We start from the raw sequence: 27185 nt of genomic DNA on the forward strand, positions 1-27185 counted from the left end.
CAGCTAGCGTTGTCCCCCAGGGGTCAGTCCTGGGTCCAGCACTGTTTAACTTACTCATTAGTGACTTGGATGAAGAGAGAGAGTGCCTCCTCAGCAAGTTTGCTGATGATAAAGTAGGAGTGGCTGATACACCAGAAGGCTGTGCTGCCATTCAGGACCTGGACAGGCTGGAGACGTGGGCAAAGACAAATCTCATGAAGTTCAGCAAAGGCAAGTGCAGGGTTCTGCACCTAGGGAGGAATAACAGTACAGGCTGGGGACTGACCTGCTGGAAAGCAGCTCTGCTGAGAAGGACCTGGGAGTGCTGGGGGGGCAAAAAGTTAAGCATGAGCCAGCAATGTGTCCTTGTGGCCAAGAAGGCCAATGGTATCCTGGGCTGCATTAGGAGTGTTGCCAGCAGGTCAAGAGAGATGATCTTCCCCCTCTACTCAGCCCTGCTGAGGCCACGCCTGCAGTGCTGTGCCCAGTTCTGGGCTCCCCAGTGCAAGAGACGTGGAGCTCCTGGAGCGAGTCCAGTGAAGGGCTGCGAAGATGATTAAGGGACTGGAGAATCCTTCATATGAGGAAAAGCTGAGGGAGGTGGGATCGTTCAGCCTGGAGAAGAGAAGACACTGAGGGGGGATCTGATCAAGGTGTATAAGTATCTGAAGGGAGGGTGTCAAGAGCATGGGGCCAGACTCTTCTCCGTGGTGCCCAGCAACAGGACAAGCGGTAACACGCACAAACTGAAACACACAAAGTTCCTTCTGAACATGAGGAAAAACCACTTCACTGTGAGGGTGACAGAGCACTGGAACAGGTTGCCCAGAGAGGTTCTAGAGTCTCCTTCCCTGGAGATATTAAAAAGCCATCTGGATGCAATCCTCTGCAATGTATTCTAGGCAACTCTGCTTGAACACGGGGGTTGGACTAGATGATCTCCAGAGGTCCCTTCCAACCTCAACCATTCCATGATTCTGTGATTCAGGAAAAAGCCGATGGGTATAACGAGGTGGTATAGTAAAATAATCTTCAGGACATTACCTACTATAGCTGTAAGTCAGTCAAGAAAGGAAGAGACTGAGCTGCTTATACAAGTAAACTTGCTATCTATTTGACCTGAGCTGTTTACCTGTTTCTATCATCCAGGCCACCTATTGAACAGAAATAGGTGAGATACTACTCTCTGCAGACTACCTTGATTCAATCTTGTGTACTCGCAAAGAATGTACAAAATCTTACCTACCTCTATGAAAAGAAAATGAACCTGAAACTTCCGTATATAAGCCTTCTTCAGCCAACGCTCAGCCAAAAAGTAGCTTGCTAAATTTTTCACAGGCTATGTTCCACTGCTTGGCCAAACCATAACCGGGGTTCTCCTGCTGCCTCTTTGACTTCCCTCCCAGAATCATATATCCCTTTACCAAATGATATCCAGGTACACTCCTTCCTGAAACATTTCACCTCTGTGCCTGTGGTTTGGTTTGAAAACACTCATTTGATTGGTTTGAGTTTTGGTTGATTTATTTACCGTGAATGAAGGATGGCAGCGCAGCCTTCCCACTTTTACAAAATATTTATCCAACTCATAAAAACACAAATACGGTAACAGGAAGGGGCAGCAAAAGAAACTCATCTCCTAAAGTTTGGAATAACGCTTATTCTTATCAAGACAAAATAAGGGGCTGAAAACTACACAGAAGTAATGTAATATTTACTTTAAGCAAAGGAAGTTGTATCCAATACATTATTCATCAATTAAAAGTACTAAAAATGCAAATGATATTTTATCTGAAATAGGCACCAACATTTCCTGTTTAAAAAAAAAAATCCCTATTATCCTGAAATATGAGGAGGTAAAAATACCTTATTGAAATGCAAGGAGACAAAAAGTACCCTATGATACTGAAACAAATTGCACTTGTCATCTTTTTTAAAAAGTGGAAACGTCTTCCTGATAATCTGAGTAGGCAGAGTATTTGAGGGGCAAAGTTCAACAAGAATGACATTCTTGGCCAATTATGTGGTAATTTCTATACCAGATTTGAGAAGATGAGAGACAAAGCACAGAAATAGACAGCTACGCAGTGTGTAAACACCTGTTTGCACAAAAGACATCCCCAATTCAGCAGGTTTTCTTTTAATGGGGATGATGATAGTGTTTGGGATTAAAGTGACTTACAAACTTAAGAGAAAACATTTTTGAAGTAAAGATATTCACTTTTTTCATGTTGCCATATGTACATAAACACTAAAATAAGACAAACTCATGAAATTCATAAAATAACTTGTTCCTAAGCTACTATCTTTGTTAATAATTAACCAATACTGCATCTTACAATTTAAAATACTGAAAATTTTATACTTACTTTACTTAACAGAACACCAGAACATCTGAGTTAACTGTAAAAAGCTTTTCAGCTCCTTAAAGTAAGTACTTTTTAAACAATGCCTTTTCTAAGAGGCTAAAAAAATTCATTAAATTAAGAATGAACAAAATTAATTGTACCATGTTAATATGAATGAATGCCAAAGCAAGAAGAGTAGAACACTTACCAATTAATTAAACAGTTTCAAAAACTCATTTTGGTACATACCTGTCTAATTTTTTTTCTACCAGACTCCCAAATTAGAGAATGTAACTACCTCCCCAATGATTTATGGCCTGTTTACAGGAAGGTTACATATATGGGATTATCTTCTGATCAACGTTACCAGGGTATGGAATATTAGTATTATCTATAGCTTCTGAGATTCAAATGAAAAAGTAGAACTTCTCTACAAGAGTGTAATTATTTCAAGTACATTTTTTTATTTCCTTTTATATAAGTGAATAAAACCTCAATATCTGACAAAGAGCCAGATTAAAAGAGCTTCCACTGAAACAACCTTAATTATTTTTTGGTTGGTTTGACAAAAATGGTAACTTCTGAGAAAAGGATGGAACAATAGCTGACAATCTCCATTCTTTCGCACATATACTACAAAAAAATTCCAATCTGATTTCTTGTAGTATCTGGCATAACTTTACAGAATAATCTGTATTACACAATTTTAAGTTACTAATGCAGGAATGCTACAGGCTGCAACTGTTGAAATATTAACCATGAATTCTTTCCATTTTTCTAACTGCATCATTCATCAACAATACCATTATTTGTCAAAATACAGTAAAATCTATGAACAAAGTTATCTTACTTAGGGCATAGCTTCAATAATACTATAACTGTTGGCATAAAACAGTTACCCTTATCCTCACTTTCTCCAGCCTAAAAAGACACAAAGGAGGAAAAAAATTGCTCTTCTTTCACTTGTTCACATAGAAGTTTTTCCTCCGTTAAGTGAATTCCATCCCTCCAAAGGGTAAATGCATATCCAGAGTATAAAGAAGCTATAAATATTTAGGATATTATTACAGCTGCATATCTGTTTTCTTAAGCTGTAAAAACTTGAAGGATCAGATTTATATCTGCTTGTACATCTTTCAAAACACTCTTAATATGGCTGTCCCATCTTAAATACAATCACCACTGAACAAGTACTTGAGAAGAACTATTAGCTGGAAGTACTTTTTTTAACAGCAACAATGTCTAATTCTAAGCACAGTATTTTGGTACTTCACATAGCAGTCCTCTAAGTTGAGTCCTAAATTATCCAATGCTGTGACAATTAAGCTGTGTTTAGACCACAAAACCACACCAGCAAGAACAGACGGCTATAAAAATGAAGTATTGTTTTCATTTGTGGTTCCAGATTGTCTCCTATCAAAGGATACTGTAAAGTTGCTGCCGCTGCTGCAGGCAGACAATTAATTATAATTCAGTTAACCTTCCCCCAAATATGCAAAGAAACAGGAACCACCCAAACAGAACCAGATGTCAGCAACATCTGCAATTTAATCTTGTATGAGAGACGACGCTCTGTCACATGAAGAAACATCAGAAAAAAGTTAACACAATCTTTTATTCCACATTTCTTGATGCAGCCACAAATAGAGAGATTTCCTATTTGTTCATACTCCTGGATCTTGAGGTAGGTCCACTGGCCTCTTGTCAGTGAGGATGCAAACATCCCAAAGAAAACTGACATCAAGAGGTGTGGTCATCCCCTGTTACACCAATCTTTTTTTCCACCAGTGCAAAAAGTTAGATTTTCTTTATTGGTCAGAATGAACACTGAACTTTTCAGCACGTTGTTGGCTCTATACTTTTACATACAATTGCAGTGTATTTTTGTACTTAAAAATTCTTCTTGATATAATGTTAACTGCTGCTTCCTATATCATCAGTAAACACTTAATAGGGACCAATAACACTACTTCCTTATCTTCTCGTAGGCTTCTTCCTTCTTCACTATTTAATACCTTGCTTCTCAGAAAACTGAGAAGGCTCTTACCTCTATAATACTGAATACATTCAGTCTTTCACAACTACTGCATACGTTTTCCTGAACCCACTACATGTTGTTTCTTCGTGATTAAATGTACATTCAACAGAAAATCAAAACTGCTTTTTGCATAACTCTTTCCCTCTGCAAGCTATTCAAATAATAATGCCATTTGAGTAAAATCCATATCCTAGCCACTGCTCTATGCCCTATTAAGGTGCCTAATCTCTCCTCTCACCTCAAAATTTGCAGTCAACTTCTATAAATCTCTCTCCAGTGCTGCACAAGTAACAATCTCAAAATCAACAGACTTGTTTTGCTACTACTGCACTCAGCAACCAGGAGTAGACATGCACTTTAACGAGAATACTTTATATTTCATTATCCCCCCTCACAGATTTCCCACCAGTTTAGAGCATGAGTATCACATACGCAGTCGTGCTACCCACTAAATTCTTAATGCAGTTAAGGGGCAGGGAGGGGAAATGCCTTTAATTCTCCCATCTTTCCACTTGGTAACAGCAACAGTCCAATTAAACTCTAATGCCAATGGTGAATTAACTGGTAAACTCTGTGCCAGAGATGTACCTGGGGCCGGGGGGGGAGGATAACAGATCTTCATGAATTTTGTTTCTCAAAAAGCAATGAAAGTAAAGCATTCCTATGAAGAAACATGGCTCTCTTACTCTGCAAGATTAAGAAACCCTAATCTTAACAGGGAAAAGAACAGGAAAGCGAAGACACTGGCATTACCAGCAAGCCAAATACAGAGAACAAGCTGCGCTTTCTTGGTAACGCAGCCGAAGGGATTGTGTGGGAAAGGCTTGTGCATATACGCTTTCCATACTGCACACCTACTACCATACTTTCCCAGCCGCTATATTGGGCTTGTCCTCTGAACTAAAAGACTGTCTGCAGAACAAATAAGTGATTTTCTCCTCCAACTAAACTGACGCATTCATTTCTACTAATATATAGTGTTCTGAATATAACTGTGGAAAACCAGCCAACTACTATTTTCTGTTTGGGATTGCTTTCAGACAAGGAAAGGCAGGACAACATCAAGTCATCCTTTGAAGAGGAAGGCCAGGAAGGCTAGAAACCTAACTTTTGCTTTAAATGAAAAATATGTCCTGCAGAAAATGTGATCTTCAGCAACAGTGTCTTCACCGGTAGGTGGAAAATTCACTTCAACTGCAGAAAAGGCAAATTCAAGAGATGCCTTCATTTTGCTTGTCAAAAATCATACCAGATTTACAGTGCTTATACCTTACCTACCTTTCAGCCTAACCATATCACTTAGGCTAGTTTCAACATCTGATTCTTTCACATCTCCCGCTGAGCTACAACACAGATCTGTATACGTCTCACTTCTTCCTTCTGTTACTCCCTGCTCACTGCTGTACTACTGATATGGCTGTATCCAAAATGAGTGTGTGTGTGTGTCTGTATTAGTCATCTTCCAGTTTTATTTGCACTAAAAACTACTTGGGTACCTTCTGGAGTAATTAAAAATATAAGGAGGAAGACTGGTCACCCTTTTGCTAACTTTGCCAAAATAAAATAAAAATAAAATTTTGCTGTGATGATCATGAGGGCAACCACATTTAACTAAAATGTCAGAAATACGATTTTAATCTCAGTAGTAAGCAAAAAATGAAACAGCTTTGCTGATGGTATTTGAAAATGGCATGTTGGTGCACACCATTAGAAGAGTCAGTTGGCAACATTTCTGCTTGAAGGGAAGCCTCTACAGAGCCCCTCAGATTAACACCAGTTTTCAGGTTACTACTTCATAGATCAACACAGTGTGACTGCTAGCACCCTCTCCTTGCCTTCTGTGAAAAACTTAGGATGTTTTCTTTAGCGGCAAAATCAACTTAAGACAATGTTCCTCCTCTTCTTCCACATCCCCTCTTTGTGTCAATATAACACAACGTAGGGCCAAATTTCGTAACAGGTCAATGAAAGGAAAGGGTTAAACACGACAGCTGGGAGAAGCAAAGGATTTAACAGAGATCACTCCAGTGACTCTTCAGAGCAGTCCCTGAAACAGCTACATCAACACAGGAGGAGCAGCAAACAGTAGCACAGAGTAAGGAAGCACAGCAGGGGTGATCAGGGCAGGAACTTCGCAAATCAGCTTTGCTGCCAAAGCAAATTGGTCATGTGACTACACCGTAAGCAGTAGGTCAAAGGAAACTGCACAATTATAACCTCAAACCTCAAGCTGGATACAATACAAGCATGTTTTCCTTAAAAAAAAAACCAACAACAACAAAAAAATCACCATACAGCAAAAATCAGGAGATACTCTGAAAGCACATCTCTTGCCCAGCTGAAAATAAACCAATGTTTCAAAAGACTTTCTGAGAAAACATTATAAAGTATACTAACAAATAATTCTGGCTGCAACTGATTCAGAAATTTCAACAAGTCATCTCACAACTTGTCCTCAGGTTGAAAAGCACAAGAGTTATTTGGTTGCATTGCATTCTATATTCTTCCTGTAATTTACTGAGCTAATGCTTTTCTTTAAGAAATAACATTGTTTCAAGCATCTGCTAAAAAGTCCCAACTCTTGAGAAAAGAGACAACTTTATAACACCAGTTTAGCTCCTGAAAATAGCAAACCTTTTAAAAGACACTGCCAACTAAAGAAATATTGAAGTCTGAAGGAATTTTAGGTGGTTTCTTACAAGCAGCACCTACAATTACCATGATAAAGAGATGAGAAGAAACGGTATCACGTTGGTACAGAAAACAGTGCACTTTGGCACAACATAAAATTGTCTTACATCAGGATAAAGGAAAACACTGCCCAGGACTGTAAAGAATATGGCTAAGCGCATAAAGAAGGTGAGGACAGGGGGTAAATAAGGAACTCGCCATAACTGGTGTAGAAGGAAAATGCTAAAGACGGCCGAACTACCCAACATGCCAAGTATACTTGTTTCTTCTGTGGCAGGACCAAAATAAGGAACATAGCTTTGGGTATGTGGCATTGTGGATCCTGCATGAAGATAGTCACTGGAGTGTCAGGACCTGCCATACCACCTTTACACTGACAGCGTAACCTCTGATTAGAGGACTGAAGGAACTGTAAGACCAGCAGAAATTAGAATCTGTTGTCCCTGTGATGTAAACATACTTCCCACTGTCATCTATTCCCTCTGTCCTCCGCATCCCCCAAAAAAAAGATGCTGACTGGGAAAAATCCAAAAACAAAACCTATGGTGGTGAAGCCACGGCACCCCCACCGTTTGCTCCAAAACGCGAGAGCCATCTACCTGGGGAGAGTCCTAGAGAAGGGTACATTCCACCCATTCCTCACCATCCCAGAGCTCCTTTTCCCCAAAAGCCTCACTGGCCACCTCATGCAATATTTGAGTAGTCTTCATGACATCTAGCCAGTTCATCTTCAAGCCTCATCTTGGAGCAGTCTGCTATGCACTCGCACTTCACTTTCTCAGCTTTTGCCCTGCCTAGACAGCAGGAGACAGCATCTCTTACTATCAGAAGAGAGATACCAGGTAGACCAGCCAGTAGCCTAAGCTAATTCCAGAGCCCAACTAGGAGAAATAGTTACAGAGATAGACACATTCATAGAATCATTCATGGGGGTCCTCAGAGTTGTCGTCCCTTGGGTATAAGGGCCATGGCACATGTGTGCGCTCCCCCGAGTCAGACAAGCTGCAACCCCTATGCCAGCTTCTCCAGAAGCTCTTATTAAGGTTCTCCTCCTTCACCTTTTTATTTATACGCTTCCCCTCTATGGCTCCACCTGATACCGGATCTCCTCTTCAGCTCCTGCTAGCCTTGACCAAGATGCTTATTCATGGCACTGGGAGGAAAAAGCTTGCCAGGATGCCCCCGGCAGCTGTGGCATCTGTTTCCATTCCCTCCTCCTGCCACGTTGCCAGGAAGCCCACCTCGGGCCAGCGTTCCTCAGCTCTCCACATGCCTTCAGGGAGGGGTGAACATGGACAAGGCCCAGACCACAGTCTGCTTAGTGTTTCTCTATTTTTATACTTCTTCAGCCTCTCCCCTCTTTCCTTCAGTAGCTGTGACCCTTGCGCCAAATAATGTTCTCTCTCCATTCTCCTTTTCTTTACCTTCTCCTTCTCAAGGAAGACTCTAACGCTTTAACAGATAAAATGGTATCTATTAATAAGCAAAAGACCAATGGCTAGAAGTAGCTGCTTAAAGAAAAGCCATAACAGGATGAACATAGGGCACTTCTCCCTTCCTGTGCCGTATGCAGTTTTACGGACAATATCATCTCTCAGTTGTTCCTTTTCCAGGTAACAAAGTTACCACTTATATAGCCAGGCCTCACATGGAAGCCATTCAATACCTTTTATCATCCCTGTCATTCTTCTCTGAACCTTTTCCTGCAAGTTCAGCTTAGATGCAACATGTTCAATATGATCAACTGAAAATTCAATACATTTATCCCAAAAGGAAGGCTACAAATGGTAACAAATGTCAATCAACAATGAAAGTGTGTGTGTGTGTGGGGGGGGGGAAACGTGGACACATTTATCTAAAATGCAAGAATGATCTACCCCAGATTTCAATACAAAAAACCCCACCTCTCAAGTTAATATGCAAATGAAATAAATTCTATATTTGAATACTGAATGCCTAATTGGATAATGACGTAAGCAGCATGGAAAGAGCAATCATTCGGCAGAACATGTGTCAGTAACAAAACAGAAAATTGACAGAAATTAAACTTGTTTCTTGGGTATTGGAGCAGTCTGCATGAAAAACAGAAGTTAATTTTGTTTTCATATCAGTTTTGCAGTTGATCATTAGTCCCCAAGAAATTCAAAGAAAAAGACTTGATGATTTGTAAAAGAATCACCAAACACGAGACACTAAGAACCATGAAAAAAGCACTATACACCATGAGCCTTCCAGTCTATCCCACATGATACAAAGTTGTAAAACTTGCACAAGTTGCAGAACTGTTTTGCAATTTGATATTCATACAGGCCACTAAATTAAATTATGATTTAGCACCTTATTTCACTTTGAAGTTCAGTTCACATAAACTAGTACCTTTAAAACATACACTTCAAGGCAACGCAGAGAAACCAGCTTGCCCACAGGATGCACTGTGGCAGTCCCCTGCTTAAGACTATTTAATCTGGAATTCACAAAGCACAGTACCAGTCCTGGAATGTGCACGGTCCTTGATTTTGTGACCTTCCCACCACAAAAGCCCTTTCATAGAATCCAAATGTATGATTGGAGCCTTGAATTAAAAAAAAGAATAAAAAATAAGAAAATAAAAATAAAAAGCCCAATACAAAACAGTCCTCTATAAATCAATGAAAATACATCTTCTTTCATCATGTCAGAAAGAAATATCTTAATCTTTCGAATCGGTATACCATGACTTTAGCTACATAGTACTTCCTCTCTTTTACCTCCTACCCTGTTTTTCAATGAGAACTACCTGATTTAAACCTCCAAGCACCATAATAATCCATGCATCAACTAATAATAAAATGCTTGAATACGGGTAATTTGCATTAAAAACTTTATCTTAATGATAGACTTTGATGCAGTTAAGTCACATTTTTCCATGTGCAAAGCAAGGGTAGATTATCATATACTTAACAAGTAGAACTTAAATATACGATAAACCTATCACTGTTAGCTGCTCTAAGACAAACAAAGAATTTCAAACTGCCTAATACCATATGAATCAAAAGTAACCTTAATTAAGTAACCTTAATTACTATTACAGTGCACCTGCTGATTTATCTGAGCACATACACCCTTAATTATGTCATTGCATGAGAGGGAAGAGCAAATGCATTCCAGGTACAGGAAAAATAGTGATCTTTTCTATCTTTAAAGTTTCCTTCTTTGTGCCAGAAAATATAGTTTCCCTGGTTTTAACTTCTTGAACCACATTGCAACAGCGGAATTCTGTGGATGAGCGCTAACAGCAAGTGCAGTAGGTTAACAAGTGTGTACTTGCTGGAGACAACTTAAATTGAAAGAAATAAAATAAACAAGTTACCAATGACCTCTGTTTAAACATTTCAGTATTTTAACAAAAAGATAAAAGTTAACAAGAGGCAGATGGATAACAGAACTGATGCTTGCCTTTACAAATCACCCAGCAGATTAGCATTCACCCAGCATTCATTCACATGACAATGTGTTGAAGGAGGATTTTCTAGGTTTCTCACTTTAACACAGGTAAGAGCTCTTACTATTTCCTTCTTAGTCTATAAGGTAGATTTCACATCTCTCAGAAAAATCAATGCAAGGTAGAATAGCAATTCTCTACCATTCTGACGGAGAGAGGTTGGCTCAAAATATTCATCAGGCTTTCTCTGGTACAGAACAGCCAGGTCATGGAAAAGATTTTTTGTTTTCTCCGATTCTGGAGACCCAATTACCGCTAGCATGCACGGCATATTTATATAACTCCATGATTCTCTGAAAGGTTTTCTAAAAACCTCAAAGCTACAGATAGATGACACCCCAAGGTAAAGAAACACACTGACAACGTATCAATTTTGTTTAGTCCTGAGTTGTAAGAAATGCAGATGTTTAAACAATGTATTTTAACACCTTCACTACATACTAAAATGGTAAGTAACCACGCAGTCAGCTCACCAGAAGCTAACCCTTATATTATGACCACGTTGTTACTCCTTTTATCCATATGCACACAATCTGGATACAATTATGTTTTTATCTAGAAATACATGCCACAAACTACCAAGTCCTCTATGGTTACAGAGGAACTCCTCTGGGCAGAGAATTATAGAAAACAGTTTAATGAACAAAGGAATGGATGAAATAAAAACTTTGGTACACTTCTTGGTTTGAGTATCAAGTTGGCAAGAGAACTGGAATTAAATACAAAATGAAGTTAAACAAAAGCTCTTCTAAAACACTAGTCTTAAAGATCTGCATGATAAGGAAAGTGTGGAGATGGAAGTGAGCAACGTTTTACTCTATCTTCTGTATCTTCATATAACTATAAATGCTTGAATAAAGCAACCTTTGGCAAAGTCTAATAGCTAGGTGCTAACAGCTCTCTCTAAAAACTGAGCTGCAAGCCTTGAAGTAATTCATTGTATGAATATAGGCAGCAGGAAAAGGGGGTGGTTTAGAGTAATCACTGTTTCAATAAGTTAGCAGGGTGAGGTCTTCGGAGACCACATTAATCCAAGAGCTAAATGCTAAGAAAGGAGTCCTTTTTCCTTCCACCTCATCATTTCATTGCCAACAGTGCTTTCACTGCTTCCTTTGAATGTGCCTGCTGCCAGCCTCAGTGAACCGATTCAGCTTGCAAAATTGATAAAAGATAACCTAAATGGGTAAAAAATGCATAGCTTTCTGCCTATGTAAAATAGCTCAGCAATGGATCAGAGAAGCACTAGAATAGCGATAAGCGAGAGAACCAGGAATAAAAACACACTTTTCAACAGTAAAAGCCACCAGATGGGCTCAGCTGTTTTGCGAAACCTTACTCCTAGGTGGACATCATTCTGCTGTTATGCTGAAGAAATAGCAAACAGGATGTCAAATAAAGACATACTCAACAGAGCACTGAATAGACTGTCCTCTGCTTGTGCTGATCTCTAAGGTGATAGGCAGAACTACCTCAGTATCTTCCCTTTAGTTCCCTGTACAGCAATGTCTACAAAAACACTCACATAAACACACCCTCGGATTGCTTTGTCCTGATTCTCCTGTTACAGAGACTAATAGTCTTATTTTTATCCTGTATTTCCTGCTGATCTTTATCTACCTTATTATCCAAAACACAGATTGTGTTTTGGAGCAGAAATTGTCCATTTCGTGTCTGTACAAAGTGGGATCCCGATTAACCACTACCCCTCCTGAACACTAGAATAATACAAATAAATAACATAACACACCAACGTGCATAACCCTTTCTCAACCAAACCAGGGAAAAAAAAAAAAAAAAAAAAAGGAGAGTCACTATCTTCTGTTTCGCAACTCCTGAAACAACACATTTCTCACTTCAGTTACCTCTTGACAGCTTCACTGCTACTTTGTCCTGTCCCTCATTCCTCCGGAAATATTTCTACCTCGCACTGTAAAAAACTGCACTTTCTGCACAGCCTGAGAGCATAACAGCACAGCCCTCCTTCCAGTACCAGCAGTAGGTTACACAGCCCCTGCTCCCTGCCTGCTATCCATCTCTCCTCTGTGCCATCTCAGCTGCACGAGCACAACTGCTTGCACAGCTGCAGTGAACCGGATTCAGGAAGCTGATCCGGGTCAAAGTCCCTTCGCGCCCCCCCCCCCCTGCTTTTTTTAAGGTTATTTTTAACCTACAACAACTTTTAAATTCAGTTCACCTTGTTGTCTCATGAATAGCTAGTCCAGCACATTTCTAGGGCAGAGAGGCAGAAAGAAGTGGTGGGCAGCAGAAAAGCAAAACTGCAACCAAAAGAAATGCTCATGAAATAACATCTTACACCTGTACCAAAGACAATGCTTGAGAGCAGCTGTAGAACACACTCTTCTCCAAGTTTGAATCCTAACAGTTTCACAAGTTTACACACACACACAAATCTACTGACCTAAGTTTCCCAACATGCAAAACTTTGCAAACTTAGCTGACCAGAAGTACTGATTATGAAAATAGACTCTAGTTGGATCTGATCTGAAACCCACCTACTCCATAGCAGAGACGCAAGGTCTGCAGAGGTAATATCCTTTATTAAATCAGCCAGCGGAGTTAAGGAAAAATAAAAAAGAAAAGTTTTAGGCAAACAAGCCCTTTATCAGGTCTACAATAAGGATGCAGGCAAAACACACACAAAGTTTGACAGTCATCCAAAGCCCTTTCCACAGCTCTGTCCAAAGGAGAGATGTGTCAATTATGGAAGAACTTAACTAACCGGAAAAGAATCCTAGACAGGCTCATGCCCAGCATGGAGGACACCCCTCCACAGAGGCAGGGGAGCCCACAACAAACATTAACTTGCATTATTGTGTCCTTACGGTTTTTCACTTACTTCTAGCTACACTTTGTTCCCTATAAAAATCAGATGGGTAAGTTTGCAGCACCGACACAGCCTTAGTCACTCTAAGGAATAAGGTAATAGTTGCCAAAAATACAAGCATTCTGAGTATTTTTTAAGATACTACTTTGACTCTGATATTTCTGTAAGCGTGGATATACGAGTAAATGAACGAACACTAAAGAAATCTAGCAGCAAGGCCCTTTCAAACAATTTAAAATATTCCGTCTTTAATACAGCCTGAGCCTGCAACAAAAGGATAACTACAGCAGCTAAATACATAAACTAATTTACCACCTGGGGGTCCTTCTGACCTTTTGTTAAGCTACTAGGTGGCTATCATCTATCAAATGATAACCTCTCTCTTTGCTAGTCCAAGCTGTGAATAATAGTTTTGTTTTTAATTAAAGCAGAATTGTAAAATAACAGCTTGCCTCTTTTTCAGGTGGTGTATACTGGTAGTCTTATAGTGCTTTAGAATAGTCATACGAAAAGTTTGGTGACTCCATCACAGGAATTTTAAAGTATTACTTCAGCCAGTAATTATAACTATTTTTGATTTTCAGATGATGAAATCCTATATTGCTGAAATTACTTGATCAAAAGCAAGACAAATACAAGGAAAGAAGCTTTAAAAACACTGCTTTAGAGATGTTATCCATGCAGCCAGCATCACTGGAATATGTATTTTTTAATTATTCCTTATACAATACATACTATAGCTGATACCCTAAAATCTGTAAGCAAGACATCAAAAGCTATCCATTTCAAAATCAGAAAGCATAAACATAATATACAAAAGAAAAGAAAACTGCTGTTGAACAGAGCTACAGTCAAATTGAAAACATTGAAATAAGGGTCCCTGGAAAAGAGACAGGGAACTGGCAGGCTTGGAATAGTAATGGGACACACAGCTTTTCACCTCTAGTTCACCAATTTTAATCTAACCAAGGTCAGCAGTGATAGAGCTTTGACTCATCTAGTTCTTAGATGAAACAAACTTGTGGTCTCTCTCAATTCTCAATGAATACATACAGTAGAATGACCCCACACTGAACAAATGAGAAAAATAAGAAAAAAAAATCTCCAGTCTAAAAGAAATGCTGCCTGAACAGGTTAAGATCTCCTGGCAAAAGAACATTAAGAAGGCTGCATCTTCCTGTCAAGCACATTTTAAAGGAACACTACCTACAGAATAATTATATGAGTTTAAAAAGGGAAGAATTGTCTATAATAGGAACTCTGTCAGAAGATATTGTAGTGGGAACGCTTTGAGGAGGAGGAGGAGTGAATGAACATAAAACTCACATGCAGAATACACATCAAATACTCTACTTGGCTATTTAAAGACCACAGAAGTTCAACCTAGTAAAGACATGTTAGATTAATAAATTCTTTGTGCAATGGAAGCTGGAGATATGGCTATCAGATAACAGGAATGCGTACAAAATTACGTTTTGAAAATCACGCAAAGCTTAATTTTAAACATTCGTCCTAAAAGCAAGTTACTATCACATATTGCTACAGAACTAATGGCAAGGACAAACAGAACCCTGACCAGCGCAGCTCAGGTGCCAAAGCTGCATAGCTTCAAGATCTATTTGAAAGAAGAGAAAGTACATAAATCTTTCAGTCACCAAAGAGCGCATTCTAATCACTTGGTCTCTAACCCAGTTTGGTGATTAAAGAGAAAAAAACTGACAACATCAGGGCTAATTATTCTTGAATCGAAAAAATACCCCCCCCAGTCTGCATGGTAAGAGATATTAAAAGTAATTTCTAAGTAAATTCACTTGCTACCATGTATGACATTACCTTGCAGATTTAAAGGGGCAAATAATTCAGAGCCATATGTGGTAATTACTTGAAAAATTTGTATTATTGCTTATCCAAAAAAAAAGTACTTTCTACAAACTGTAGAGCTAACAGGCCTGGCATCCATTCCTGTTTAGAAAATAGTCCTAGTAGAGTTAAAATATTTGTTTCGTGTAAAATTAATAATGATCTTTAAAGTAACAGACCTTCTTATTGGATTAAAAAACTCTTATGTGACCTTTTTTGAACTCGGAGATCTGTTGTAGTCATATTTCTTTTGAGTGCAACTTTAACAACATATAGAGAATATTAATAAAGCTAACATTTTCCTACAATAATTGTTGCAATACAAGTTAAGGTAAATATCCCAAGTAATCTTTTTTAAAATGTAATTCACCATACGTTGACATTTTAACCCAAGTTAACTTCACAGATAGCAAGAGAAATTTCCTCCCAGGTAAGTAAACTGAGCAGCTGAAAAAAAAACAAAATGAGTAATTAAATAAGTATTAGGATGAAGAACTAAACTTACAGAAACTTTAAGAAAACTGTGTCTCCTCAGACTGCAAATGAAAATGCTTAGTATACTATTATTCTAAAAGACCTTGAGAATTTGTAGGCTGCTATGCCCTGTGAAGGCCCAGGAAAACCAAGGAATCCATTTAAAATGCTTGTTTTAAAGTAAGATACACAGTCACAGGCTTAAACATCTCTTTAGTTAAAAAATAAAATAAAATAAATTTTGGTCCTCCAAATCTAAGCCTCCTCTGTATTAGGAGAGCCTGGAAAAGAAGGACACAGAAAGGAAACAAATTAACAGACTATACTGGGGCTTTCTATCTTCTGTATATACATGCATGCATCTTGCCCTCCCTGCTATGTAAGCCTGACTCACTTTTTGGTAGCTACACTTAAAAAAATTTAGCTGTTAAAAGCTTATAGTGTTAAAATGCTTAGAAAATTAGCATCCAGTTTTCCTCCACCTTCAACTTCTGCCTAGAAATACTATAAAAGATTTGTTCTACTACTGACATTCAGGTACAACTATTTCTATTCCTCTAGATAGCCTGACTGAAGTAACAAATTCTGAAGATAGATACAATGCAAGAAGCTAAAACAAACAATAACAATGCAAGAGCCACAGTTAGGTGAACAGCATTTTACTATGTCGACCACAGACAGTGAAAGAGCCCTCAAATTACACTTCATGAACAAGTCAAGTAGAGTTACCAGTGGAAGTGAAGTTACCCTTCACTGTTGTTTCAGGGACCTTAGCATGCCCTTGATCCACACAATACCGTGAACTCCATGCCTGGATCAAGGGCACAACATCACTGTTACAAGTCATAACTGAGTATTTTTCTGTTACCGCTTCACACAGTTTTAAGCGTCCTGAAGTTTGGAGTATATATGCTATTAATGACACACGACTAACACAAAACAGCAGGAAAATTCACTAGTCAATGCAAACATACATCAGAGGCTCAGTCATGTTTCACGTTTCTTTACCTTTATGTCCAATGTACTGTATGAGCAGATTACACATCAACTTTCACTGCCAGTAAACTAAATATCGCCTATTGCTTCTAGTACTTTATTATGTGTATAGTATTCATATACTATTGATCTGACATAGTAAATGAACCCTGGTCTTTCCCAGCAGGGTGTCAAAAAAGGTTCAGTTTCTTCTCCTAGTTACAAAAGTTGTATCACTACAGAGCCTCTTACTGCTACATACGTTGAGTAATTAAGCATCTGAGCATGATACCTCTAGCAGTATTTTCAGTTTTAAGTGTAAGTAAGCTCTTTAACAAAGGGAGAGAGAGGTGTTCTGAAGCAAACTGCTTCTGCAACTTTAATAATCACTGTGGTCGGTAATATGAAAAAAGAATTAATTCAAATGGAAGTAAAAATTCTGTCTGATTTAATGTTATTTAACCACATAAAGTAATAGCAATACAGATGCTATAAAGTACAAAATACAATGTTTTGTCATCTGAATTACTTCAGGCTATCCTGTGTGTGTGTGTGTGTGTGTGTGTGTGTGTGAGCATATATATATATGCATACAGATACATGCATATATCTTTATAGGCAGATTAAAATACTTCTCATCAAAAATATGCTATTTTAATTACACAGCTGAATACAAAAATGAAAACACTAAACAGTAATACTCCAATCCTCATAAAACATTTAAATTGTGAGATCTATAATAGATAATAGGTGAGAACCGAAAGGAAAAAAAAAAGCGCCCAGTAAAACTGGACGGGCCAAGCCGAGTCCGCAGGCCCCCATCGGGGTACACCCGCAGGGATCCCCCCGGGCACAAGGAATGCCGTGTGGGCAGCCACTGACCTATGCAAATCTGCTTACACGGTCCTGCCCTGGCCCTGAGCAGTAAACATATGAGAAGTAAACAAACAAACTGCAAAAAATAACTTAAACGTTTAAACTTTTTCCATTTTAACAACGCCCATGGAATTTTCAGTAACAAAGGGCATTGTTGTGGGAACACTGAGCCTGCACTACTGGCTGCTCTCTCCTCCTTGTCTTTTATCTCTCACAAACATACCCAAAGTTTTCAACTGGAAACGAAGAAAGAAGGTCAACCTCCTAAAAATAAACTCCGTTGCCCCCCTCCCCAACCACTGAACCAACTTTTCAATCGTTCAGAGATCGTGCTGGAACACTTGGGCAGAAGACGACCAGCAGCACAAAACGAAACAAAACGACAACAAAAACAAAAACACACAGATCTGCCACGGTAAGCTGTGACCGATGCCTTTGTCCCCCCGTTTTCAACCAGGAGTGGGGAACGCGCGAGGCGGGCTCTCCCCGCCACGGCCGGGCCCCGCGGCGGCCGCCGAGCCCCGGCCCCCCGCCCGCCCGCCCCGCCGTCCTCAGGGGAGGGGAAACGGCGCCCGCCGCGCCGCCGCGGCAGGCGGGCGGGCGGGCGGGGAGGGAGGGAGGCTGGCGGCGGCGCCCACACCTGCCCGCGGCCCCCGCGGCTCCTCCCCCGCCGGGCAGGGCCGGGCCGGGCGCGGGGCCGCAGGTCGGCGGCTGACAGGCACCTGCCGCGGCCCGGCCTGACACGGCCCGGCCCGGCCTGGCCGCGGCGGCGCGGCCTCGGCCCGACGGCAGGGCCGCCGCAGCCCGGCCCGCGGCCGCAGTTAACCCGCTTACTTCCTGAGACGCTAAACCCCGAGGCGGGCGGGCGGGGGCCGCGGCGAGGAGCAGGCCGCCGGGTGCGCGTCGCCGCCGCCCGCTAGGCCGCGGGGCCTGCAGCGGCGAGCGGGGCCGGGCCGGGCCGGGGCGGCGGCGGGGGGGGGGGGGGGGTCGCCCTCACTCACCGCTCTCGATCTCGTTGCCCTTCTTGGCGGTGGCGGCGTTCCCCATGGCCGGGCCGGGGCGGCGGGGGGCGGGGGCAGGGCCGGGCGGCGGGGCGCTGCGGCGGGCGGGGCAGGGCTGGTGTGGCGGCGCGGCGCGGCAGGGCCGGCGGGCGCGGCGCGCTGGCTCCGCTCGCCCCGCGCTGGGTCTCTGTGTCTCCGGCCGCCGCGGAGGAGGAGGAGGAGGAGGAGGCGGCGGCGAGCACTCTGCCCCCCCTCCCCCACGCCGACACTCGGCGGAAATGACGGCCGGGGAGGCACCTCCTCCGTGCCGTGCCGTGCCGTGCCACACCGCGCCACACCGCCCGCCCGGCGGCTGGCGCTGGGGCCCCGCTGGGGACCCGCCGCCGCTCTCGGGGCGGGGGAGGCGCAGGGACCGCGGCCCCCGCCTGGGGCTGCGCTTACATAACGGCGGCGGCGCCCGGCAGCGCCTCGCCTCGCCCAAGGTGACCCCGCCGCCGCCCGCAGAGCCCCCCCCGGGCGCCGCCCCGGCCCGCGGCCCCCGCGTGTGCGTCTGCAAACTGGATTTGCCCTGCTCCGCACAGCGCTGGGAAATTTAGAAAGGAAGCAGGCTGCCAGGAAAGTTTTTTTTTTTTTCCTCCTCCTCCTCCTCCCTCCTCTTGCTGCCGCTCGTGTTATAAATAGCTACAGCTACACATTTTCAAGCGGTATTGTGATTTTTTTTTTCAAGCTGATTCAAGTTCTTCAAATACATATATTTACCATGCAAAACACTTCTGAGCGTTTTCGCTGTGGAAGGAAGTGCTTGTCAAAACGAAGGTTCTGTTTTGTGCGCTTTGAAGTGGTGGGACTGGAAAGCAGAGGCGCTAATCGTACGGATCGCAAACCATATATATCCTGCCAGCACAACTTGTATCCAGCTGCTTTTGGCAGCGCTCTTTCCCCAAGGCTGGCGGCCGCGTGCGATGTCCTGGCGGCGGCAGCCCTGGCCACCATCTTCCACAGGGGCTATTGAAGTTCCCTCTTGACCTGCTGGGCTGCCTGCCTGTGCGGTACATGTTTTCGCAGCCTCATACTGAATTACCTTGCCCTTTTTAAGGCAGGGACTGGTATACATAGAGTTACACACACCAAACCAGATGCCTCAGACATTTCGGACCTCCTGAGACTGCGCGGTGGCGTACGCTGCCTGCGTACAGCGGGTCTCGCCAGCATACAGCTCTGCTTCCACGCTGGAACAAGTTGCTCAGCTGCGAAGCTCTGGGAACGCTTACCTGAATTATCCTCCAGTGCTCTAGGTCGGAGTTCTGTCAGTGAACGCTTAAGGAGCTCTCTGATTTTCACCTTTTCAACTTGCATCACCCTGGGCTCAGTGAGATTGCTCGTTTCAGAGGAGGACCCTTGTGTTTTATGAATAAAGAAGCAGTCACTGGGGAAGCTGGGTATTTACCACTTTGGAGATCAGAAATGAGATTTGCACCCAGTGAGGAAATAAACTGCAAACCATTGGGGCAATGAAGCTGCTACTGTTGAAGAGGGCTGACACGTTTTGCCAGAGCTGGCATCTCCACATCTTTACACACTTTACACACTTACCCAGAGTTGCCAGTGAGTTGCCAGTAATTCACTCTGGCAGCAAAGAGCACACAGATTGCATTGGCCGCATCTGCCCCAGGAGGAGAAGTTAAGCTGGTGACAGAGGAAGGTACTTTTGCTGTCAACCATTGCTTGATCACTGTCATTGACATTGACCAAAAATGGAAACCCAAGACGCTAGTATTCAGATAAAAGTGCAAAGATGGTACCAAAGATAGATAAAGATGTTACCCCGGTTTCAAACGTTTCCCTGCTCCAGCCATCATCATTTTCATTTTGGCTAGATTGAGTCTGAGTCAGCTGATTTTCATCCAGGTGCTGACAGGCACTTTGATATCCTTGAGAAGACAGCAGCAGCATCACTAACAAGTGAGACATGCTGCAGCATCTTTGGCATATTCTTGGCATTAGAGTTCCTTTCTGCCCTAGCAGATTATGCTGCATAGGCTCCCTATGTGAGAACTTAGGTAGCTCCAGTAGCTATTATCACCCTTTGGCATTTGCTGGACAAGGGTTGCCTGGTCACTTTATGTACTCCAGCGAAGTCCTATATATACACACATAGCATACATACATACGTATGCACAGCAGTGCATGACACTAGTTCTCAAATAAGCACATGCTCTCTATACATGTAGGGTGCTGATGTATTTACATAAGCACTTATACCCCAACACTCTCATAATCATAGACATAACTTACAAAGTAAGATAATTTATAGTGCTGCAAAACATAAGATGTACAACTTCCATGATCCTAATACTACATGTCTAAGTGACGATTACAGAAGCAAGGACCCCAAACTGGACCTTCACAATCTTCGTGCTATATATACAACTTAAGACATACTAGCAAGTTAATATTCATGAACCAATTGCAGAACATTTCAAAGTTGCATTATACTGATTTCATTAGCATTCAGAGCACTGACTTTTATTCTAGCCCTCATACCTACTTATCAGTCTGCCTGAACTTTCTCATACAAATTCCTCTGGTGCTGACGTGCCTCATGTTGCTGCTTATTCAAAATTCCTTTGTCTCTTTTAAGTTTCTTTCAGCATAATTGGTTAAACAATTGGTTAAATCATGCAAATATGAAAAATGTTCTATTTGGATATGTTAGAATAACTCAGTAATGGTGCTTAAATATTTAAACCTAAATATTTAAAATTTCATTTGTTTTGCGGCTCTCTATAAGATTTTTTAAAAAGCTGTATTCTAAGAAAGTCAGCTCAGCAGTTTTAGAGCTGTACACACTTAATGATGTAGTTTTAGTGATGTATAGTGGGCTTGAATTCATTTTTGCTACATATTTGTTGGGTGCTATCACTTAGGGATGTCCAACTAAGACTAAATTTCTCTGATAAAGCTTGGAGCACTCTGGAAGGTCTCTGATGAAACTGGTGTGTTTCACTGTACAAAACTGAGAGCTGGAAATGAGAAGGTCAGTTCAGGACAGGAGAGAGAGATACGTTTCTGTTAGATCAAAGGCTCTAACGTGTGCTTTTAATGGCAATCACTTTTTTATGTCGTAATTGCTTCTGGAGCCACATATCCTTGCATTCACTAATCATGCCAATTTCTAGATGAGATAGCAGCATTTCAGTAGCAACTACAACAGTTATTTTCAATATAAATTTGAAACAAGTCACTAAATATAAATTGTTACGCATCTGAATTTTCTTTCCTCACATTTAAGGTACGCTTGCACTGCAAGGGATTGGTATATATAAACTCATGATTTTGCCCATGCGGTGTTACCATTCACGCTGATATTTCTTATCCCGAGAACGGAGGCTCTGCTCAGGTTATGGATATATAGCTGCCCTAGCTGCCGTTCTCTTTTCATGGCCAGTTTGCCTTAGGATAGTAGCAGAGCCCATGAATTGCAGGGTAAATGACAAGAATGCTGTCTTTGACAGCCATTCCCCAAATCCCCCACTCCTGCCTCTTTTATGCCTCTACCAGCTTCTTTCTCTACTCCTAAGTAGGGTGGTGGTGGTCTATTTTGACATTTAACCCTTTGTTTTGCCTTTCAGGCTGTTCCAGGCTACCAGGGCATTGCCTGCTGCCAGCTAACCTTTGCTCTGCTGCTCCAGCAGGTTTTTCTAGCATGGTGTTAACCAGCCAAGAAGCAGATGTATCTTTTGGTGATTGTAGAGGGAATTTTCCAAATCCTCAGCTTCTGACCCAGAAACAGGAATATTCATCACTGCAGCATAATTTAAGACCTGCCAAGAATATTTCGCGTATGTCAGGTAGATGTGCTGAGGGAGGGAAAGGGGATGAAAGGCCGAGTGTGCTGATGCCCTGCTCTATGTGCTGCCTATTCAAAAGCAATGAAGTGCATCTTTGTGCAGGTAAGATCAAATCTGCTGACCCCCAACTCATTCCTGTTGAGGACCCTTCCTTGCAGAAGGGAGCAAAAGCAAAGTCTTACACAGGGTTTCCGCAGTGTCTGAGGTTACAGCACCTCCATCCACAGTGAAACTAGAGCAAGTTGGTCATCAGCCTGTTCTGTCACATCTCCTAAAAAATGCTCTTTGCTTTACTCTGTGAATCCAGGGGCTCTGGAGCCTCAGCAAAAAGAGTGCTGCCCTCTAGGATTGTTACAGTTTTGAGGGACCTTTTGGTTCAAAGGGGGAGGAATTCGCAGTTAAGCGTAGGCTGACGTTCCTTCAATGTGGCTGGATGCACTCAAAGGAAGAAGCTGCCACTTCACTGCTGCCACCCTCCCTCCCTGCCATTATCTTTTTCCCAAGAGAGCCAGTGGTCAGAGAAAACATTAAAACACAGAAGCAAAGAGTCTATATGCTGCCTTATTTTTTTTTATTATTATTTCATGTATTTTACCACATTTCTTTCACTACAAACCTCTCAAGGGTCCATTATTTTTCTGAAATGGAAAAAGTGTATCTTTTAAATGGCTCAAATGTATCTTTTTCTTTAAACTATACATTTACCTGCTCTCTTGATAGATAGTAATTTTTCAAATTTCCTATGGATAGTAGCTATATATTCCTGGGAGGTGATATGTGTCTGCTCAGTAGGATATTGATCGCAAGACAGAACCTTTTTTTACAGAGATAAATTACAGACTTCTTTAATGGCCAAGTGCATTAAAGACTCAGTTTTTGTCCTTTGTCTCATATGACCATCATGGGAAAAGGGCTGTAGCCTCTGGCTATCAGTCAGTAAGCAACTGAAGAAACTATAGTTTATTATTCTTCAAATTCTTCCATGCTCATAGAAGATAATTCCTGCAAATTTGTGATTCAGAAGGAATAGTTAATAGCTATTAAGGAAAATTCTTACAGACCTGCCTCTGTAACTGTCTTTGTAATCCATCATGCTGGTATCATGCTGCCATCAAGCTCATTTTAAAGTTTTCCTCATGCAGATTGAGAGAAGTTCTTCACTTTTCTTCTTAGGGGTTCCAAAATTTTTTGTGTCTGTGATTGCCTAGCCTAGGAAAAGCAAGATATTTCATGCTCTCTTGATTTGCTTCTCCTCACAATAGCCAGTAGCGCACAAAAAAAATCAAAAGTAAAGAAAAACACACAGTTTTTAATTGCACATTTTGTTTTTATATTTTTAGTAGTTCAGCAACATACCTGAATTGCTGTCCGTGAACTACAACAAGAATGAAACTTAGAGCAAAACTGATGGTACAGTTGTCTGACATTACGTTCTGATCCTGCAAACACAAACTTTATTTTAAGCCTGCTGATAGTCACATAGATTTGAATGCAAATACTGCTTGCATAGTCAAAGTTATTCATAGATATACCTGTTTACAAAATTATATGTTAGAACATTTTCAGTGTAGCTGACTTTGTTATTCATATGCTTACAGTAACTTGGATGCAATTAACATTATATAGATGCTTGCTCTTACTATATATGAGACTCCGGATCACTCACCTTTTACACAATAAAGATTACAAACAAAAAATAGTGGTATTTTTAAGTTTCCCTTCTTAGGGCTTTTCTGCTGAGGTCTCCACATTAATTACAGCTGTAAATTTAAAGTAGACTATACTATATTAAACCCTTCTGTATACATTTTTCTTCAGAATTAGAAATGACCTGAATTCAATTTAGTTTAACTCACATTGGAAATGAAATAGGCTATGTTAAACAAAGGCCACTTTAATCCTAACTAAGAAAGTCCACACAATGAGTTTACCAGGCTTAACTACTACATTTGGAGAAATAAGCTTGGATTATTTTACCATGTCACCACACAGAGGATCTCTTATTCTAGTTTATACTCTTCTAAAAGATATTCTTGTAATATTGTTTTGATAACAGAAGAACAAATTCAGTAGAAACATGATCTATTAGAATGGGCAGGAAGAAAAAGCAGTATTGTATGTATTACCAGATACTAATGAGACACCAAATAGCTAAGTGAATTTATTTAAGCGGGAGCTGTAAAATGGGGGGAAATGAGGGAACCTGTAAAATAATATCTTTAGCACATTTCACTTTCGTATGAAGCTTAAAAATAACAATGTTATTATCTCACATGAGTTACAGCTAGTGACTTGAAAATATTTCAGTAGGCCCTCAAACAGTCATCTACTAAGAAAAGAGAAGTAAAGATGTAGAAAGTTTGGGATAAAAAAAAAGGGAAGAATATTGCCTTGCACACCGTGAGCTAGCTTTTGTCGCTTACCTTCATCTGGAATAATCCTTGGCATTTCACAGACTCTTGTTGTCCAGTATCATTCAGAGTTTGAAATCTATTGTTATCTAAATCCCTTTTTTGAATTTCAAAAATAGAAACAGGTGCAGGTACTTTAACAAAAAACACATTTGTCTCTGACAGTGGCATTGGAGGACTCAGCCCTTCGGCCATCCCCTCCGCTACGAGGGAAGTATAGCTTCACACCATTGGAGCTGTTTTACGGTTTAGTAGCAAACTTCACAGATGATCCCCTTGAATTACTCTCTTCTAGTAATTTATAGCCACACATTTCATAAGAAAACAATATGTTTATCCAGAGACATTAGCTTTTTAAAGAAACAACTTTTACCTGATTTGCCTGCTTTTCCTGGACGCTGCCTGTCTCCACATGTGATGTCATGCTCCGTCATCTCTTGCCGTGAAGACCTGTGAGAAAAAACATCAAAAGTTTGAGCTTATCATACATTGATCTCTTTTAACTGCTAGAATGAATTAAAAAGAAATAAATCCTGGACAGACCTTTATCCTGTGGATATGTGTGTTTTACATTTCAAAGACCTTGACTTTAGTCTGGTCACAGTCATGTTCTGAAAGCAGTCAGAATCTCTTTCAACCAGTATCACAAAAGCTGACTTAAATTTCTTTGTACCTATTCTCATAAACAGTAGCATCTAATTACCATGAAAAACATTACATAGCATGGTTTTCAACATATGCTTTCATTTTTTTTTTTTTTAATCCTAAACCCTGCTGTAATGTACAGGTTCATAAACTCCACTGCCCGTTGCGTTGCCTGCCTCACCTGGCTAGTGCAATGACAGGCAGACTCAGCAGGGCTGGTATCTGTTACACAGCAACATACCCAAATGGAAGCCAAATGGATTATGATGGAAATAAAAATCAGAATATTGCTTTCCTTTTGTATATGTTTTATTTTTTTTAACTGGATGGCATTCATTAGTCTGTGTGTTATTCCAAAGTTACACCTGTGAATCCTACCACTTCCTCTCCATCGTTGCTTTCTAAGATATAACTTTCAGTGCTTAAAGTATAAAGCCAAGTAGAAATTTGAATGTAGTCACTGTAGATAGTGGCATTAACAGAATGAAAAGCAAAATGTAGCCAAACTATGTTTTATTACAAACCTCTTGAGAGGTAAAAAGGTCCAAAATAATGTCCTGTGTTGTTCAGTGATAATTCTGGAGCCAAGAGTCTCTAAAAGGATTCTCTTTACTTCAGGATACAATTTCAAATGCATCTGCTTAACAGAGCTTCTCTAAGACTAGGAAATGAGGTCTCTTAAAAAGAAATTCCTAGTACCACATATAGCTTTCCCAACCAAGTCTAACAGTGAAACTTAAACATTTTGAATATAACACAGAATTTCTTACGCTTATAACTAAATTATTAACTACATTATTAACAGTGTTTCATTGATCTCAGATATTCACAGACCTGCTCAAAACATCAGTGATATTCTTGCTGGGAGGCAAAAAATTCACTTTTTCATGAAGTTTTATGTCCCAAAGTTTGATCTTTTTAATGTTTCGTGCTTCCTTCTAAATGAAAAAAAATTGTCAAGCAAAACACTAGAGCCCTTGTCCCTTTCCCCCTTCCTTCTGGGATTTTAAGATGGAAAATTTTTTTGTCAAAAACGTTTTTAGAAAATACAAATACCCGGCATGTATTTGGGGAGAAAAGAAGAGTCAGCTTTATCTGTACTTGAATGTTTTCCACATCCATGTTTTTTTTCCCACCACAACAACTAGTAGTGACATGTCGAAATCTACATATGCTCAAATGCATGTCCTATAAATTGTGTGCCATGTCAGATATCACTGTATTGGGTAAACAAGTGAAGCTAATAAGCTTTAATGCACAATCAGCTCTTTAGCTCTAGTATCTTTAGCAGTGCTGTCTAAAAATAGAAAAACAAACCAGGAAAAACAGCCTAGACTATTATTTATGTCTAGAAGCTGATTGTTAACAGAAACAAAACCACTTTTCTAACTTCTAAATTTTACCCATTTGTCTTCTATAACTTGCTGATTTTCTCTCAAGGTTATAGCACAGTTCCTAGAAATAATAACAGTTGTACACATATGCCTAACTGAAGGTAATACCTGTCCCATTTGCTCTCGTGGCTACAGCATACTGTTGTTTCTTCTGCACACACAATCTTCTTTTGCAAGTGTCTTTCGTTCTTATGAAAACATTCATCTAAACCAGAGGTGTTATCAATATGCAGTTTGTTTATGGCATTCAGCCTCCTGATGCTTCCAGTATCTCTCAAATTAATATAAGCTTTTGCTTAAATCTCAGCTTCTCCCG

General features: G+C 40.8%; 1 protein-coding gene across 1 annotated transcript in view; it reads right to left on the minus strand.

Annotated features, from left to right (window-relative positions):
* PRKACB (protein kinase cAMP-activated catalytic subunit beta) overlaps positions 1 to 18673 on the minus strand; it is an 83269-nt gene extending 64596 nt beyond the window's left edge. The window contains exon 1 of the mRNA XM_068952673.1: positions 18569 to 18673. Coding sequence (XP_068808774.1) covers positions 18569 to 18614 — 46 coding nt within the window. The 5' untranslated portion in view covers positions 18615 to 18673. The remainder of the gene's footprint in view (positions 1 to 18568) is intronic.
* Positions 18674 to 27185: the final 8512 nt, after the last annotated feature.

The sequence above is a fragment of the Struthio camelus genome, chromosome 8, assembly GCF_040807025.1.
Source record: "Struthio camelus isolate bStrCam1 chromosome 8, bStrCam1.hap1, whole genome shotgun sequence".
Lineage (NCBI taxonomy): Eukaryota > Metazoa > Chordata > Aves > Struthioniformes > Struthionidae > Struthio > Struthio camelus.